The 18,051-nt window shown below is 58.9% G+C and overlaps 1 protein-coding gene across 3 annotated transcripts in view; it reads left to right on the top strand.

Annotated features, from left to right (window-relative positions):
- Igsf3 (immunoglobulin superfamily member 3) overlaps positions 1-11,289 on the top strand; it is a 56,294-nt gene extending 45,005 nt beyond the window's left edge. For all 3 annotated transcript variants that reach the window (XM_070006427.1, XM_070006428.1, XM_070006426.1), the window contains 5 exons: positions 47-451; positions 5,205-5,615; positions 6,055-6,462; positions 7,103-7,606; positions 8,786-11,289. In XM_070006427.1, coding sequence (XP_069862528.1) covers positions 47-451; positions 5,205-5,615; positions 6,055-6,462; positions 7,103-7,606; positions 8,786-9,036 — 1,979 coding nt within the window. In that variant the 3' untranslated portion in view covers positions 9,037-11,289. The remainder of the gene's footprint in view (positions 1-46; positions 452-5,204; positions 5,616-6,054; positions 6,463-7,102; positions 7,607-8,785) is intronic.
- Positions 11,290-18,051: the final 6,762 nt, after the last annotated feature.

The raw sequence follows: 18,051 nt of genomic DNA, 5'->3' as shown, positions 1-18,051 counted from the left end.
AGATCTAAAGGCCAGAGCTCCCAGCTGACCCCTGCTCACCCTCTAGACACAGGTTTTGCAGTGACAGCCATCTCGAGGACACCAGGAGTGACCTACAGCGACTCGTTTGACCTTCAGTGCATCATAAAGCCGCACTACCCCACCCGGGTCCCCCTGTCAGTGACGTGGCGCTTCCAGCCCGTGGGCACCGGGGCCTTCCACGACCTGGTGACCTTCACACGGGATGGCGGCGTCCAGTGGGGGGACAGGTCCTCCACTTTCCGGACGCGGACCGCCATCGAGAAGGCTGAGGCCAGCAACAGCGTCCGCCTGAGCGTCAGCCGGGCGAGTGACACGGAGGCGGGCAAGTACCAGTGCGTGGCGGAGCTGTGGCGCAGGAATCATAACAGCAGCTGGACGCAGCTGGCCGAGAGAACCTCCAACCTGCTGGAGATCCGGGTGCTGCAGCCAGGTGTGTGTCCAACGAGGCTTGGGGCTGTGGGTGTGTGCCAAGGGATGTGGGGTGCACGGGGGTCCACAGGAGACGTGTGGGGGCATGCTCACATCAAGTGACAGGAGACGGGGATGGGACAGCCTGGGGGTGGGGAGAATGCAGAAGACAGTGAGGAAGAACCCCTCTAGTGTGAAACACAGAACATACGTGCACGTGTATGTACATACATACAGGCACCTGCGTACCCACCCACACAGGTGTGTCTCTTCATCTTGTGAGTCCTATAGCACTTTCTCCTCCCTTCCTTGATGGCCCGGCCCTGCCCAGCGCCCTCTTGCATGCTTTGGTTGCTGCTTTAGAACCATTTGAGGGCAAAGTGTGGCCATGGGGCACTTCGTGCTGCACTTACCTTGACACTCCTCCCAGGACACTCCCACCCAGCGTGTGCCAGCAGTGCCTTTCTGTGGTGTCCCCTCCCTCCTTCCTTCCTCTCCTCTTTCTCTTTTTCATTGTGCCAGTACTATACTGGGGCTTGAACACACAGCTTCGCACTCTCCCTTAGCTCTTATTCAATCTCAGCCCTCAGCCCTCTGGGTTGTGTCTTGGGGTTTTGAACATGGAGTTGTTGCTCTCACATTCTCTCTGAGATGTGGGGACAAGCTGTGGTTGGCCTGCAGACTTAGACTTTCCCTGGTCAGGTCTGTCACCTGGTGGTTGGAGGCTGGTGCCCCAGGCCTGGCCCCCGAGTACCTGAGTACTTCCTCAAGTATTGCTGTCTCCTTTATTAATTATACATTGAGCACTGCATGTTTTCCAAGAAGCTTCCTATTTCTCGTGTGTATGTGTGCGTGTGTGCATGTACGTTTGCCATTACTGGGGCTTGAACTCAGGGTCTGGGTGCTGTCATTTGGATCACACCCATTTCTGGCTTTTTGCTGGTTCATTGGAGATAGAGACTTCCCTTTGAAATGGGATCCTCACTCAGCTCTCAACTTCCTGAGGAGCTGGGATCCTGGCACGCACACACACACACACACACACGCACACGCACACGCACGCACACACTGTGCTTGGGTGCTGGTGCTTTCCTATAGGGGTTGCGTGAAGGTTGATAGTGCTGGAGGCATGTCAACTCTCGCCAGGGCCTGGCTGCAGCCAGGAGACGGCCTTGGTTCCTGTGGTTCCAAGCTCAGGTCAGCAGCGATGGGTGAGGGTAGGATTTGAATCAGGTTCCTTGCTGTGAAGCAGTCTTTGGCTTGTACTAGACACCTTGTGTGCCGCTCACCCTCCTAGATGCTAGCAAGTCAGTCATTGGTGACTTAGTTCCTTTCCCACCCACACAGTGCCAGGTGTGGGGGGGAGGTTGTATCACTGTAGCAGATGCCCCACTGCCACAAGCTATGTCGGGGGGTGGAGGTGGGGGGCAGGGGGAGCCCTGGTGGCCCACAATGGAGTGGCAGAACAGGATTCAAGTCTAGGCAGCAGTCTGGCCCCAGGTCCAAGTTCTTAACGTTATCCGATTACTCAAGGCAAAGGAGCCAGTTTTTACTTCCATATTTAAAATTTTTTTCGTACTGTACTGGGACTTGAACTCGGGCCTTGTGTTCTCATTTGGCTTTTTGTCTCAAGATTGACACTCTATCACTTCAGCCATCTAAGCAAGTGAAACAAAACTCCCTTGGCCAACCCAGGCTGCCAGCTCAGCACTGACAAGTGGAAGCCCATGGATTTGGGTGTTAAAGATTAATCTGACTTCCCCTCACGCCATCCCACAGGGACCCCTCCCCTTCCCCCTTCACACACCCCCCCCGCACCCCCCCACACACAAGGTAGTGCTCTGCACAGGAAGCTGTTCTGCTGAAGCTTATTGCTTTGTCAATTTTAATGTGTAATATTGAATAGCCAGACCAAGAGATGGTCGTAAACATTTGGAAAATGAGGCTGACATTTCGCTTATTGCTTCTGTATTAACGATATATAATTGGAGAGTGTTTGTGCAGCTTGAGGAAAATCAGCAGGAAACCAGGTGATGCTGGTGTACAATTCAAAAGAGGAATGAACAGCCCATGAGTACAGAATACCAATCAGGTGCTGTGGCTCTCACCTATAATCCCAGCTGCTCAGGAGGCTGAGACCTAAGGGTTGCAGTTCAAAGCCAACTCCGGGCAGGAAAGTCCATGAGACTTTTTTTTTTTTTTTTTTGGTCGTCTTGGGGCTTGAACTTAGGGCTTGGGCACTGTCCCTGAGCTTCTTTTTGTTCAAGGCTCTACCACTTGAGCCACAGTGCCACTTCAGCTTTTTCTGTGTATGTGGTACTGAGGAATTGAACCCAGGGCTTCATGCATGCTAGGCAAGTACCTTACCACTAAGCCACATTCCCAGCCCCATGAGATGCTTATCTCTAGTTAACCACTAAAGAGCTGAAAGTGGAGTTGTGGGTGAAGTGGTTAGAGTGCTAGCCTTGAGCAAAAAAGCTAAAGGACAGTGTCCAAGCCCTGAGTTCAAGCCCCAGTCAGGGCACAGAAAGGGAAGAAGGAAGGAGGGAAGGGATGGAAACTGAGGGACAATAGCCAGGATTCAGGGCTGTGGGTCAAGGTGAGGCCGCTGGCCAGGCCCTAGCCGCAGGTGACAGGCGTGGGCCTTGCTGGCGTCAGGGCTGGCCCTCGCTCGCTCCTGAGCTGTGGGCAGTCATGAGCTGACCCTGTCCTGAGCTGGGCCTGCAGCACACCTCATGGTGCCCCTCTCCAGTTCCGGTCACTTCACAGTATTCTGACATGACATGAGAAAGGGGGGTGGGATTGCTTTGAAGCCCACCACTCTTTCTTTTTTTTTTTTTTTTTTTTTGTCGGTTGTGGGGCTTGAACTCTGGGCCTGGGCGCTGTCCCTCAGCTCTTCAGCTCAAGGCGAGCGCTCTACCACTTGAGCTACAGCGCCACTTCCCGTTTTCTGGTGGTTTATTGGAGATAGGAGTCTCACGGTCTTTCCTGCCCGGGCTGGCTTTGAACCTCGATCCTCAGATCTCAGCCTCCTGAGTAGCTAGGATTACAGGCGTGAGCCACCAGCGCCCCGCTCCACCACTCTTTCTTAGTTCATCCTCAGAGCCTGTGCCTGAACTAGAGTTGGGTCACAGGAGGCCGTTACTATGGCAACAGAGGTCTCCTTAGTAACAGCTGCAAATAGACTTTGACCACAAATAATAATACATTTCAAAGTGCTTTCTACTCTATACGGTAAACAATGGCAAGCACAGGCTATGCGGGAGGTGTGATCTGGGCTGCCTCAGTGGTTCGCTTCGTGAATGGGGTGGGAAGAAGGGATGAGAGGGGCCAGTGCTCCACAGCATTGCAGAACCTAGTACAGAGCCAACTGGCCCAGCTGCAGCCAGTCATCCAGCTTGGAGGGCTGGGGGCCTCCCCTTAACCCTGCCCCGGGTCTCGTTGTCCTGAAGGACTTCTTCCTGTGTGTAGAAAGGATGAAGTGGGGACAGAAAGACAGAACCTGAGGAGAGGGCTGTGGGCCGCCTCTCTGTGGGTGTTTGTGTGCTATCTGTGGGGTTCTCTGTGTGTGCGTGTGCGTGCACTTGCCAGTACTGAGACTTGAACTCGGCCTCATGATCTCACTTGGCTTTTTAGATCAAGGCTAGGACTGGGCCACTTAAGCCATAGCTCCACTTCCAGCTTTTTGGGGGTAATTGGAGATAAGAGACTCACAGACTTTTGCCCAGGCTGGCTTTGACACTCCATCCCCAGATCTCAGCCTCCTGAATAGTGAGGCTTACAGGCAAGAGCCACTGGCGCCCAGCGCTTCTCTCTGGTTAGAGGTCTGTGTGAGAATTCAGTCCTTGGAGGAGAGGAGGTCTGTCAGGCAGCAGGAGATGCGTCCTCAGAGCTTTCGCATAAAGGTGCTGGGTTCAGGGCGCAGCCAGGCTTTAGCCGGCTAAAGACTGCATCCATCCAGAATATTCCCAAGGTTGATGGGTGTCAGGCCAGAGATGTGAAACAATCTGACTCCTGGGATTCTGGGCTTGATGCTGTGTTGTCACACCAGGGGTGTGTCCCGACTCTGGTGCAGCTTCTGCTCCTTCGGCTGCAATCTGGTCTTAGGAAAGAGACAGCTGCATGCTGTGCCTCACGCCTGTAATCTAGTACTCAGACTGCTGAGTTTGGAGGATATCAGTTTTAAGCCAGCCTGAGCAAAAGTCTGTGAGACTATTGTCTCCAATTAACCGCCCCCCCAAAAAAAAAAAACCTGGAAGTGGAGGTGTGGCTGCTGCCACAGTTTTAAGCCAGGCGGCAGCTGAACAGGAATATGATGTAGCTGTGTGGCCTGGGGTGGCCAGGGGGCCAGAGGTGGTCAGGGCCTACACCAGGGACAGTGCCGGACAGCAGGCTCCGGCCCAGCGTGGGGCGCTGCATTTTGGGGTCTGTGCTTCCCCCCCCATCCCGTGTCCTCTCTGGTCCCGTGGCCCCCACTGACCCCATGTTCTCGTTGGCTCCGTGTCCCCCACTGACCCTATGCTTGACTATGTCACACGCTGACCCCACGCTGCCCGACCTTGCATATCCCTGCACCTCCCCGCTGACCCCGCGCCCCCGACCCCGCACATCCCCGCTGACCCCGCACCCCCCCCCGCTCGTCCCCAGTGACCCCGCGCCCACGATCCCACGCGTCCCCGCTGACCCTGCCCCCCCGCTCGTTCCCGCTGACCCCGTGCCCCCCCGACCCTGCACGTCCCCGCTGACCCCGCGCCCCCCACCCCGTGCCCCCGCAGTGACGAAGCTGCAGGTGAGCAAGTGGAAGCGCACGCTGTCGGTGGTGGAGGGCGGCTCCATCCAGCTCAACTGCTCGGTGCGCGCGCAGACCAGCGCGGACTCGCGCTTCGCCGTGCTGTGGTACGTGCACCGCGCGGCCGACGCCGACGGCAAGCTCATCCTCAAGACCACGCACCGCGCCGCCTTCGAGTACGGCACCTACGCCGAGGAGGCGCGGCTGCGCGCGCGCCTGCAGCTCGAGCGCCTGGCGGCCGGCGGCCTCTTCAGCCTCACGGTGCACCGCGCCGAGCTGGCCGACAGCGGCAGCTACTACTGCCACGTGGAGGAGTGGCTGCTCAGCCCCAACTACGCCTGGTACAAGCTTGCCGAGGAGGTCTCGGGGCGCACGGAGGTCACCGTCCGCCAGCCAGGTGGGGCGGGGCACGCACCCTGAGGGCGGGACCGCGCAGGCGGGGCGGGGGTTCACACCCTGAGGGCGGGGCCGCGCAGGCGGGGCGGGGCACGCACACCCTGAGGGCGGGGCAGGACACGCTCTGAGGGGCGGGGCTACGCCCTGGGGGCGGGGCTACGCCCTGAGGGCGGGGCAGGACACGCTCTGCGGGGCGGGGCTACGCCCTGAGGGCGGGACAGGGGGGGTTCTGGCTTTCCCGCGCCCTGCGGCCTGCCCTCAGGGCCAGGGCCACGCTCCGCGGAGCACTGGCCCGCGAGCTCGGCCTGGGCACGGGTGCTGCCTGCATGGGGCTCGCGCGGGACGGCACTAGGCCCTTCCGTGGAAGGCGCGGGTGCGGTCTCCTGGCGGGCCCTCCGTGCGCGTGCGCCCTCCGTCCTCACGGCCGCGCGTCCCCGCAGACAGCCGCCTGAAGCTGAGCCAGGCGCAGGGCAACCTGTCGGTGCTGGAGACGCGGCGCGCGCAGCTGGAGTGCGTGGTGCTGAACCGCACGAGCGCGGCGTCGCAGCTGGCCGTGGAGTGGTTCGTGTGGAAGCCCAACCAGCCGGAGCGGGAGACGCTGGCGCTGCTGGGCCGCGACCACACCTTCAGCTACGGCGAGCAGGCGGCGCGGCAGCGGCTGCGCGGGCGGCTGCACGCCGAGAGCCCGGCGCCGGGCGTGTTCCGGCTGCAGGTGGACGACGTGGCCGTGCAGGACAGCGGCGCCTACAGCTGCCGCGTGGAGGAGTGGCTGCCCGGGCCCGGCGGCGCCTGGTACAAGCGCGCGGAGGACACCGCGGGCCCCACCACCCTGACGGTGCTGCGACCAGGTGAGGGGCCGGGCCGGGCGAGGGCGCGGCCCGGGGAGGGGCCCGGCCGGGGAGCGAGCGCCGCAGGTGTGGGTGGGTATGGCCAGGAGGGCTGTGGCACGGTCAGGTGGGGCGCAGGTGTGGGTAGTGGGGTACAGGTGTGGGTAGGCGGGGCACAGGCACAGCAGGTGGGGCGCAGCGCCTGTGGCTCCCTATGGGGTGGCAGTTCCCCACAGGATTCTTTCAGCTCCCTCTAGCACATCACTACTGGGCCTTGAACTCAGGGCCTGGTCACTGCCCCTCGGGTTGTTTTTGCTCAAGGCTGGTACTCTACCACTTGAGCCATATCTCCACTGACAGCTTTTTGGTAGTTAATTGGAGATGAGAGTCTGACAGAGTTTCCTGCCTAGACTGGCTTTGAACTGCGATCCTCGGGATCTCAGCCTCCTAAGTGACTAGGAGGATGCAGGTGTGACCCTGGTGCTGGGCTGGGGACTTCCTGACTGACTGGTCTCCACACACAGCCCCGCCCCATGCTGCTGGTGGGCGCTGGAGCTGGTGTGTGGACGTGGTGTCTGAGGAGCGGATGAAGCACATTTGGTTTGTGTGGATCAGTAAGTCAGCCTGTCTCCCTTCTCTGTTCCCTGCCCTCTCCCACCAGATGCGGCCCTGCAGGTGGACTCGGTGGTCCCCAACACCACTGTGTCGGAGAAGGCCACCTTCCAGCTGGACTGTAGCATCGTGTCCCGCTCAAGCCAGGACTCACGCTTTGCCGTAGCCTGGTACTCCCTGAGGACTAGAGCCGGAGGGAGGAGGGGCAGCCTTGGTCCGGAGAGCGAGGAGGAGGAGGAGGAGGAGGAGGAGGAGGAGTTGAAGGAGGAGCGGGACAGGGAGGAGCAGGAGCCAGAGGAGCCCACAGAGCGTACTGTGCTGCTGAGTGTGGACCCGGATGCCGTCTTCGGCCCTGAGGGTGGCCCCTGGCAGGGCCGGCTCCGCTTCCAGAGGCTGTCACCGCTGCTGTTCCGCCTCACCGTGCTGCGCGCCAGCCCCCACGACACGGGCAACTACTCCTGCCGAGTAGAGGAGTGGCTGCGGGGCCCCCAGGACTGGTACCGGCTCACGGAGGAGGAGTCGGCCCCCGTCAGCATCCGAGTGCTGGACACCGGTGAGTCCTCTCCTGGGGGAGGGTCACAGCTCACTTCACATCCACAGCTGACCCCAGGGTTCATGTGTGCTTATTGGGGGGGGGGGCAGTCCTGGGGCTTGAACTCTGGGCCTGGGTGCTGTCCCTGTGCTCTTCAGCTCAGGGCAAGTGCTCTATCGCTTGAGCCACAGCACCACTTCCGGTTTTCTGGTGGTTCAGTGGAGATAAGAGTCTCACAGACTTTCTTGCCTGGCTTGGCTTTGAACCACGATCCTCAGATCTCAGTCTCCTGAGTAGCTAGGATGACAGGCGTGAGCCACTGAACCCAGACTGCACTTTTTCTCTGTCATGCTGGGTAGTGGAAGGGAAGCAGAGCAGGATGAGAACACCTCCCGCAGTGGAGGAAGCAGGCACGTGGACGGGGTCCTGAGCTTTGGGGGCTCAGAGATGGGCTGGGCAGCTCCAGTTTCCAGAGAAATCCGCAGGCTCTGACAGGCTGGAGGCTCTCAAGAGCTCCTTTGAAGTTTTTGTTGTTTTTTTTTTTGGGGGGGGGTGAGGGTGGTCTGGTCGTGGGGCCTGAACTCTGGGCCTGGGCGCTGTCCCTCAGCTCTTCAGCTCAAGGCTAGCGCTCTACCACTTGAGCCACAGCACCACTTCCAGCTTTTTTCTTTTTGCTTATGTGGTGCTGAGGAATCAAACCCAGGGCCTCAGGCATGCAAGGCAAGCGCTCTACCACTGAACCACATTCCCAGCCCCTCCTTTGCAGTTTTTATGGCACGGCCGCTGGCTGGCATGGGGCACATCTCCCCCGCCTCCGGGTGTCCCCCGCCCCCAGGTCACAGTGGTGTCAGGGTTGGCATCCTTAGTCTGGAGTCACATCCGGCGCTGCTGTGGAAAGCAGTGGGAGGGGCCATGTGCAGTGCCCCAAGAAAAGCAATGGTGGCAGAGAAGGGTGTCAGGGGACCCATGCCACATGGGCCACCGTGGCTTCTGTGGCCTGCTAGATGCGGTCAGGTCACAGCCAGCTCCCTTCTGTGAGATGGGGCAAAGCGTGGGGTCGCTGGCTGTGTGAAGTTGCCACTGTGAGTGGGAGAGCGTGGCCCTCTGGGGGGAGGCCCGCTTGCACGCGTGGGGCTGGTGTGGCCTTTGGCGTGTATGTGGTCGTCCGGCCTCACCGAGCCGTATCCCGTGTCCTCCCAGGCCCCACGCTGCAGTCCCTCATCTGCTCCAACGACGCGCTCTTCTACTTCGTCTTCTTCTACCCATTCCCCATCTTCGGCATCCTGGTCATCACCATCCTGCTCGTGCGCTTCAAGAGCCGGGGCGCGGGCCGTGGCGCGGAGGGGAAGAACGGGGTGCCGCTGCTGTGGATCAAGGAGCCGCACCTCAACTACTCCCCAACCTGCTTGGAGCCCCCAGCGCTCAGCATCCACCCGGGGGCCATCGACTAGCAGGCCATGGGGCCCCCGGCAGTGCCGGCGCCCACCGCGGCTGCCAGGAAAACACCACTTGGAAAGCGTCCCCGTGATGTCACCACGGTATGATGTGCCACGGCGGCCGGCGGAGGCCCCGCCCTTCGCCCCTGCGCCATGGCAGGACTTGGCCGCTGTAGCTTCCTAGTTTGGGGTCCGTGTGTGTCGAGACAGCCCGGGGATGCCATGCACCACCGGCGCTGGACCTTCACCACGGCCCCTTCTAGACCTTTCCGGCTCCTCTTCAGCCTCCACGGTGCTGCGGGCGGAATCCCAGACCGCCCCTGGCCGAGGGATGGCGGGCGGCATCACCGGGGGCCTTCCAGAGCCTTCTGGATTTGCACACTTGAAAATGCCGTGCCGGAACCCAAACACGCCCAGACATGTTTGGTTGGGGGGGGTTGTATCTTAACAAGACTTGAAAAGGGTGGTGTGGCCCCGCGTGATGTGGCTCTGCATGGCTTGTCTGTGGGCTGCCGTGCAGGAGCCCTCCAGTGTGGCTTCCAGGAACTCAGCAGGACCAGCCCTGCACCATCAGGGCCAGCGGTGCCCGGCCAGCTGTCAGGGAGCGAACAGAACAGGGGCATCTCATCCTTGCCAAGAAAGTGAAAGTCTCTAGGAAATTGCTGCGCTCCGCGGCCAAGACTGCCGTAGTGACCACACACCCGAGCCTCGGACCAGAGCTGCTGCCCTCAGGTGCTTTGTCAGACTTGGAAGAGAGACAGCCAGGGCTGAGCTGGGGCCAGGCCGCCACTGTTCACCCAGCATGGAGGGACCATGGATGGGGACAGAGCCCCGTGTTTCCTTTCTCCCCCCACCATCCCCAGAGACAGTAATGTCTTCCTGTTCCTCACGCCCCTGTCCCCACGGCTCACTGCCCAGAGAGAACGGGCATCAGGATCCTGGCTGGTAGCCAAGCACACGCCTGTCATCCAGCATGCAGGAGGGGGAGGCAGGAAGGTGGAGGGTTAGAGGCCAACCTGGCCTCCATAGTAAGGCCCTGTCTCTAGGGAGGGGGAGGGTGCTCCTCACGCCTCGTGTCAGCTGGGGGTGCTGTGGGGTGGGGGGAGGCAGGTCCTTCCCTTTTTCCCTCCCCCCTTTTTGTGCCGGTACTGGGGCTTGAACTGGGTTCTGTCCATTAGCTTCCCCACTGAGGCTATGCCTGTGCCCCATGAGCCACAGCTCTGCTCCCAGCGTGGTGCTGCTTCGGCGGAGATTCAAGTCAAGACTTTCCTGCTGGGGCTGGCTTCAGGCAGCGACCCTCCAATCTCCATCTCCCGGGTCCTGGTTTTAGGTTGGGTGCCCCTGTTGGGTGAATGCCATCAGCTGTCCCCTGGAGGGACGGCTGAGCCCCCTCCGGGCCACGCCGCACATCCATTCGGGAGAAAAAGAAAAGACTTGTGGAACGGAGTCTGAGGAGAGCCCTGTGGATCCGGGTCTGAGAGGAGGCTGGAAGGAGTCAGGCCCCAGGCGCATGCGGATATGGGGCCTCAGGAGGCCAGTGCACAGAATGCTTTTGCCCGGTTCACTCAGTTCAGGGGTGCAGATGCCAGCTCTCGTGAGATGAGGATGACTCTTCCCTGCCTGAGTGGAAAGGTGCCATGACTGGAGCTGAGCCGTGAAGTCGAGTGTGTAACAGTGCAGGAAGTTCGAAAGAAAAAACCCGACTCCAGTATTTTAACAATTGTGCTTTTGTTTTTCTCCTGTCTTTTCTATGGGGCTGGGGGAAAGAGGTTGAGCTTTGAGCTTTCTATGAAAAAAAACCCCAGGACCCTGGTTCTGTAAGCATTTCTATGGAAATGTGGCGTCCTGCTGGCGGTGGTGCCCTCTGGTGGCTGCATGGCCTCCCTGCACATCATCCTCCCGAGCCTCAGCCTTGGAAGGTAAAGCGGGCACTGCCGACTCTGTCCGCGGGGTGGCATTGGTGAAGACCTGCAGTGTACTGTGTGCGGTATGCCCTGTGCCCTGCGCCCCGAGGCCTGCCCAGGACAGGCAGATAACCCAGCCGCGCCCCTCTTTCACTGGGGTGCTTCCGTAGCAAGTTTTCATATTCTTTACAATGGTTTCTCTGCAGTTAATTGTTGAAAAAAAATGGGGTAAGAACCCATTCGTGGTAGAGAGCTGTTGGTTTTTGTGTTTTTATTTTTTTTAAAGGAAAAACTATTTGTAAGATGTTGCACTAAAGCGTTTTTATATAACCTCAGAGAAGTGTAGTAAATTATGTTGATGATACTTGTGGAGTCCGCCTGTGCTTCGTCACCTAGATTTCTGCCCTTAGCATTGGCCTGCTAAGACCCAGTGTCCATGAATTGCTCAGCTTGCTTGTTAGGCTGGTGCTCTACCACCTGAGCTGTGCCTCCAGCCTAGTATTTTGCTATCTAGTTGGAAATAGAGTCCAGATTTTTTTGCCTGGACTGGCTTTGAACCTTGATCCTCTGCTTCTCAGCATGAGCCTCTGGTGCCTGGCTGTTAGGTGTTATTTTTACCTATTTTTTTTTTCTCCCCATGTACTTTCTTGCTAGGAATTACACAATGAAAAAGAAAAAAAAAGAAATGGAGTGGCATGCAGACGGAGTCCCTTTGGGAAAGTCCAGTCAGCATAGAGAAACGCATGTCTTCCCATGAGCTGCCCAGTGAAAATGACAGTTTGTGCAGTGTGCAGGCAGGGCCTTGCCCACTATGAGTGACAAGTGACATTCTAAGCTTCATATTTCCAACCAGGTGGCTCACGCCTGTCATCCCAGCAGCTCAGGAGGCTGAGATCTGAGGATCACAGTTGAAAGCCAGCCCGGGCAAGAAAGTCTCAAAAGTACATGAAATCAAAGGAAGCCATCCAGCAGGTCCTTTGGTGGGCACTGTTGGGCAGGCATGCTGGGAGTGTGTGTGGGGGGCATTGATGGGACACCCCAGCTCCTCAAGACAACCATACCAGTACCCACCAACTCGACCTCAGAAGTGGGGACCTAGGAGCCAGGGGCTGGTTCTGGAGCTGCAGCTGGAGTGCAATACCGTGAGTGTACACTGGGTGTCACTCTCGCACAAGACCAGCTGCAGTTCCTGAGGAGCCTGCCGGCCCCGGGGCTCAATGAAGAGCCTGGGCGGGGCCTGGCACCAGGGTACTCACCTCTCCCCAGGAAGTGCGTTCCAGCCTCACACCGCACCGTTGGCTCACACCTGTCATCCTAGCTGCTCAGGAGGCTGAGATCTGAGGATCACAGGGCAAAGCCAGCCTGGGCAGACAAATCTGAGAAAGTTATCTTCAGTTAGCCCACCAAAAGCCAGAAGTGGAGCTGTGGCACACATGATAGAGCCTCAGTCTTGAGCAAAGAAAATCAAGCAGGCGAGTGTGAGTACCCACACATCATTCCAGGACCTGAAGAAAATCATTTTCCAAACAAGATGTGGGAGGGTGGAAGTCATTTCTCAGTTTCCAGAGGGACCGGGAAGCACCAAGAGAGCCTGACCTAGAGCCATCCACCGAAAAAATTTCCGAGCGGGTGCTTTCGTGCAAGCTGGAGCGATGCTGATCTAATTTGGGCCTGAGCTGCCTCGTGGCGGGGTTCTGCCTCCACTGCTTCCTATTAACCTTCCCAGCCTTCTAGAACACCGCTTCCTCCAGCCCCGGCCAGGCCTGACTTCCACGCCGGAGCCTGGGGTCTGGCCTGTGAGGACTGGGCCCGTGGGGAGGTGGCTGTGGCTGGTCACAGCTAGTGAGCCTCGGGCGGCAGCTGCTGAGGCTCCTGTCCTTACGCTTTATCTCCCTCCCTTGGGAAGAACTCTCTGGAAGTAGAGAAGGGGGAGCATGTGGCCTGGCGGGGGTGCGTGGTGAGGGAACATTTGGTCTCTGTCTCATGCTCCCACTGGGCATGTGAGGGCTGTGGCTCTGTCTCGTAGATGGCTGCCGGAAGCCTCCATGGCTGGAGTTTGGGTTCCGGTCTCATCTAGCTGAGAGCGGCTGCATCTGCCTTCTGTCCTCTCTCTCTCTCTCTTCCTCCTCTTTTTTTTTTTTTTTTTTTTGTTTCTGGTGGTGATGCCAGGGCCTGGCATTGCTAAGATGGCCTTTTTAGCTGGGGCCACATTCCCCCCCCCCCCCGCCCTTTCTCCTGAAATGACGTGCACTGAGGTCCATTTTTGCCCTAAACTGGCCTCAGACCGTGATCCCACAAGCGTGCCGCACAGGGGGCCCCTGTTCTGGTCCTCATTGTCACGAGGCGGTTGGGTTGCCCCGTAGCAGCTTCAAGTGGAAATGTCAGGTTGATGGACAGAGCACAGTCGAGGCCGTTCCTGTCCCTCCTCCCCCCACCCCCTCCACTGACGGCTGCCATGTGACACATGGAGCAGGGCTGCTACCTGAAGCTCCCAGACACCTGGAAGGCAGGAAGGACGAGAGAGGGCGGGACCTGAGCCCCAGGTCCAGGCTGGCATGGGGGGGGGGGTGTGGCCGGAGCAAACCTGGCTCTGTGATTGGCTACAGGGCTCCCCCTTCTCCCCCAGGAGGAGCCACAGCCGCCAGGGGCTGGGCAGGGAAGGACTGCCAGGAGGAAGTCCCAGATTAGCCAGTCCCAAATGCCCGGGGCTTCTCGGGGCAGCAGATATGCCAGGCGGGCCGCTCTCCCTCCAAGATGGCCACACTACCCAGAGCGGAGGGACAGGAAGCCGGCACCCAGGAGGGCAAGGACAGGACTTGCCAGGACAGCTGTGGCCGGTGGGCTGGTATAAACAGGGAACCTGGAGACTGCCACTGCGCCAGACAGCCATCCCAGCTGCTCGAGAGGCTGAGATCTGAGTGAGGAGCGCGGTTTGAAGCCTGCCCGGTCAGAAAAGCCTGTGATACTCTTACCCACAACGAGCCACCAAAAAGCTGGACGTGGTGCTGTGGCTCAAGTGGCAGAACGCTAGCCTTGAGTGAAAAGCTCAGGGCCATTCCCAGGCTCTGAGTTCAAGCCCCACATCACAACTGGCACGCACACACACTCACAGGCCTGCATACACACACACACACACACACACACACACACACACCTGCCACCAAGCCTGGCGTGCTGCTTTGCTGGCCCTCCTGTCTGGTCGCCTCCTCCCAGAGCTGGCAGAGGGCCGAGGCCCACGCAGGACAACGTCACCAGAAAGACCTGGGGAGGAGGAAGCCCTTCGGCCAGCAGTGGGCCATGATTACGCAGGAGCCGCTGGCTCCTTGGTCTCTGTCCGGCGCCGCTTACCACAATCACAGGGACTCCACAGCTCTCCTCAAAAGCAATTTTAGACCCGACGTGCATTCTCCAGCAACTCCTCGAGAGCTCATGGTGCTAAGAAGTTTCCAGACTCCATGAAAGGCCATTCCCATGTGCCTTGAGGGTAGCCAAGGAGCTTAATTATATACTACTACTGTCTTCAGGAGCCCTGAGACAGAGACAGAGTCAGACAGGAAGGAGAGGGTCTGTCCGAACTGGCCTCTGGCTGTTTTCTTGGGCCCGGGGAGTGGGCCCAGGGAGTGTGTGGCCACTGGGAGGCGGAGGGGGCAGTTGATGAGGTCAGAGGGGTGGGGCCAGCAGGGCGTGGATGTGGGCTCAGGTGCAGATCCCACGTGACCCCGTGGCTGCAGAGTAAGCTGCCCTGCGTGAGCGTCCCGTCCACAGCGTGGATCCATGTGGCAGCTCCATGCTGCGGCCATGGACGGTGTCCCCTCCCGTGGTTCTGGGGACGCGGAGGCGCCGTGTGGGACCTGTGGGCTGGGGAGAGGGCCCACGCATGCTGGCGTCCGGACCTGGGGTTTCCTGAGTGGCCCCTGACAATGCTCTCTCTGTCCTGGCAGGCCAGCCAGGCGACTGCCACACGCCCCGGGCCCGGAGGCCCACAGAGAGGCTGCGGGGGACAGGCAGGGTGGCTCGTGCTGGCCCTGTCGCCCCAGGGCCTTGGGCCCCCCCTGCCCCGCCTCCGCCTTTAGCAGGGGAGGGAGAAGGCGGGGTGAGCAAAGTGCTCAAAGCTGTGGCCCCTCGGCCCCCAGAGCAGAGAGAGGTGGGGGACCCCATGAGACATCTCAGTCCCAACAGCAAGTCAGAAAGTGGGGTGACACTGCCCCTGGGAATCAGTAGTGAGCAGCCGAGGGGAAGCAGCGAAGTTTTTTAGGTGGTTATTAGAGATAAGAGTCTCTTGGACTTTCTTGTCCAGGCTGACCTCAAACCGCGATCCTCAGCGCTCAGCCTCCTGAGCAGCCTCGGGGTCAGGCCTGATGGCGCTCATCTGCCACCTCTGCCCCAACTTGGTGGGCAGCCTCCCACCCTGCTGTAGCTGCTTCCACACTCCCCCAGCCCCACCAGCTCCCAGGCTGCTGAAGGAGCTGGTGTTGGGAGTCTGGGGCCTGATCGCCACGTCTCTGGCTCAGGGCCCCTGAGCAACACCCTGGTGGCCAGCAGAGGGCAGCACACACGCACACATAGCAACACTGGGGTCCTTTGTTTTGAGTCACAGGCGGCTCACCTAGAGCAAGGCCACTGGCCTGTCCTCCGCTGACCTTGGCCACCAGAGCTGAAGGTCGAGCTCCAAGGACCCAGCCAAGCGCAGGGCCAGGGCGGGCCAGCAGGGGCCACGGGCCTTCCGCAGCACCCATGCCCACCATGGCCAGGTTTGCCCAGGGTATCCTTGGGGGGAGGGGAGTACCAAACACCCTGCTTCTTTGAGCCCCTCTGAGCCCAGCCTGCAAGGCCGGTGCCCCACCCTGCCCCCATAACAAGCCAAAGGCCAACAAACGAAGGCGTGGTGGTGGTGGTAGAAAACCAAGATCCTCTATTCTGGTGCGGGGGGGGGGGGGGTGTGTGTGTGTTTTTTGGTCAGTTGTGGGGCCTGAACTCTTGGCCTGGGCACTTTCCCTCAGCTCTTCAGCTCAAGGGGAGTGCTCTACCACTTGAGCCACAGCACCACTTCCGGTTCTCTGCTTATGTGGTGCTGAGGAATCGAACCCAGGGCCCCATGCATGCAAGGCAAGCTTTCTACCATTGAGCCACCTTCCCAGCCTTACTCTGGTTCTTTTGAGGAGGGGTTTGGGGGAATCTAGCTAGTTAGCTAGCTAGCTATCCTATCTGCCTATGTATCTATCTATCATTTATCTCTCTGTTGCTATAATAATCTATCACCTATCTCTCTATGGCTATAATCTATCCATCCATCCATCGGTCATCTATTCACAGCTGGGGTCTTGCTCTCCAGCCCAGGCTGGCTTCAAACTCAGTCCTCCAGCCCCCACCTGCTGAGTGCTGGGATTACAGGTGTGTGTCACTATGCCCACACAGACTGTAGTTTTGCTCCTTCCTGTCTAGGTGGCTGGAGAATCTCCCTCCCCCCCCCATCTGCCACCTCTAATCCACATCCGTCCCCATCCCCCACCCTACCCTGCCACCTGCTTTTCTGTAAGAAACTCCACCCAACTCAGAACACAGAGTTCTTTCTGAGTCTGGGATGAAGGCTTTGAGGTGGGGAGGGTGCTCTGAGCTGGACGCGAGAAGGAACAAGAGGAGGAGGAAGAAAAGGACTGGTTTATTGTCCCCCTCTAGAACATTCTGGCTCCCACCTCTTGTCAAAGAGCCAAGGAAGCAGGTTTTTAAATGATGAGGAATAGAGTCTTGGCAACCTTTGTAACCCCAGCTGACCAGGCCCCCTCCTTCAGCCACACCTCGTCCTACGGCAATGTCTGCAGACGCCAGCACGGGGGGGGGGGGGGGGGGGAGGCACCGTGCCAGGCTAGGGGACTTCCTGCCACCCTAAGGTCAACAGTCAGGGAAGCTGCTCTCCCCGGGCATAGGCAAACTTAGACTGTGGTGAGTGGCGGAAATATACAAACTCCGAGCCAGTGAGCCGGCCCATGCCTACTCACATCTACTTAGGAGGTTGAAGTCTGAGTCTCTTATCTCCAGTTAGCCAACAAAAAGCCAGAAGTGGTAGAGCAAAAAAAAAAGGCAAAAGAAGAGCGAGAGGCCCAGAGTTGAAGCCCTGGTGTGGGTGTTCATGTGCGCACAGAGTGCTTGCACACCCAGTGGAGTCTGAACTGTCTTCGCATGGTACAGATGTCCATTTCCTGGTTTTGCTGGGCCACTGGAGTCAGGAGCGGTGACATTGCTTGTATGGTGTGGTGAGGACTATGCAGGGCCTTCCTTTTCGTTTTGTTAGTCGAGGGGCTTGAACTCTGGGCCTGGGGGCTGTCCCTGAGCTCTTTTGCCCAAGACAAGTGACCTATTTACCACTTTGAGCCACAGTGACACTTCTGATTTTCTTTTTTTTTTGGAGGGGGGGTCCGGTCGTGGGGTCTGAACTCTGGGCCTGGGAGCTGTCCCTCAGCACTTCGGCTCAAGGCTAGCGCTCTACCACTTGAGCCACCTTCCCAACCCCACACTTCTGATTTTCTGATGGTTCATTGGACATAGGAATCTCACACTTTCCTGCCCAGGATGGCTTCAACCCAAAGTCCTCAGATCTCAGCCTCTTGAGTAGCTAGGATGACAGGCATGAGCCACCGCTGCCTGGCTGTTTTGTTGGTGGTTGTGTGGCTTGCATTCAGGGTCTGGGCTCTGTCCCTGAGCTTTTCTGTTCAAGACTAGCACTCTACCACTTTGAGGCACAGCACCACTCCCCAAATCCCCCCCACCCCCACCCCCCAAGCAGTGCCTTTTCCTGAAGCGTCCCAGCGCTCTGGCTCTCAGGACGCAGAATCTGGTGTCCTCCACTCCTCTCTGCAGGTGCTAGCCTCCCCTTTCCACCTTTGTGGTCTTGGGCTCCCCAGGGAATGTGGCACCCTCCCCCAATTTAGATTATAACAGGAGGCCCAGAACCTGCTTCTGCCGAGCCCTGGGAATGCACTAACGCCCCAGCTCTCTCTCTCTACCTGGGACTTGAGCTCTTCTCGGTCCCAGACCCTTCACCATCACCCTGTTCTAGAAGGAAAGAGAAGATTCAGACAAGCACCTCGTGTGGATGGCCCCCACGGTCAGGGCCTCCTTCTGATCACGT

The sequence above is a fragment of the Dipodomys merriami genome, unplaced genomic scaffold, assembly GCF_024711535.1.
Source record: "Dipodomys merriami isolate MVZ:Mamm:240054 unplaced genomic scaffold, mDipMer1.0.p SCAF_7, whole genome shotgun sequence".
NCBI lineage: Eukaryota > Metazoa > Chordata > Mammalia > Rodentia > Heteromyidae > Dipodomys > Dipodomys merriami.
The sequence above is the reverse complement of the archived record's forward strand: the minus strand, read 5'-3'. Positions and strand labels throughout refer to the sequence as shown.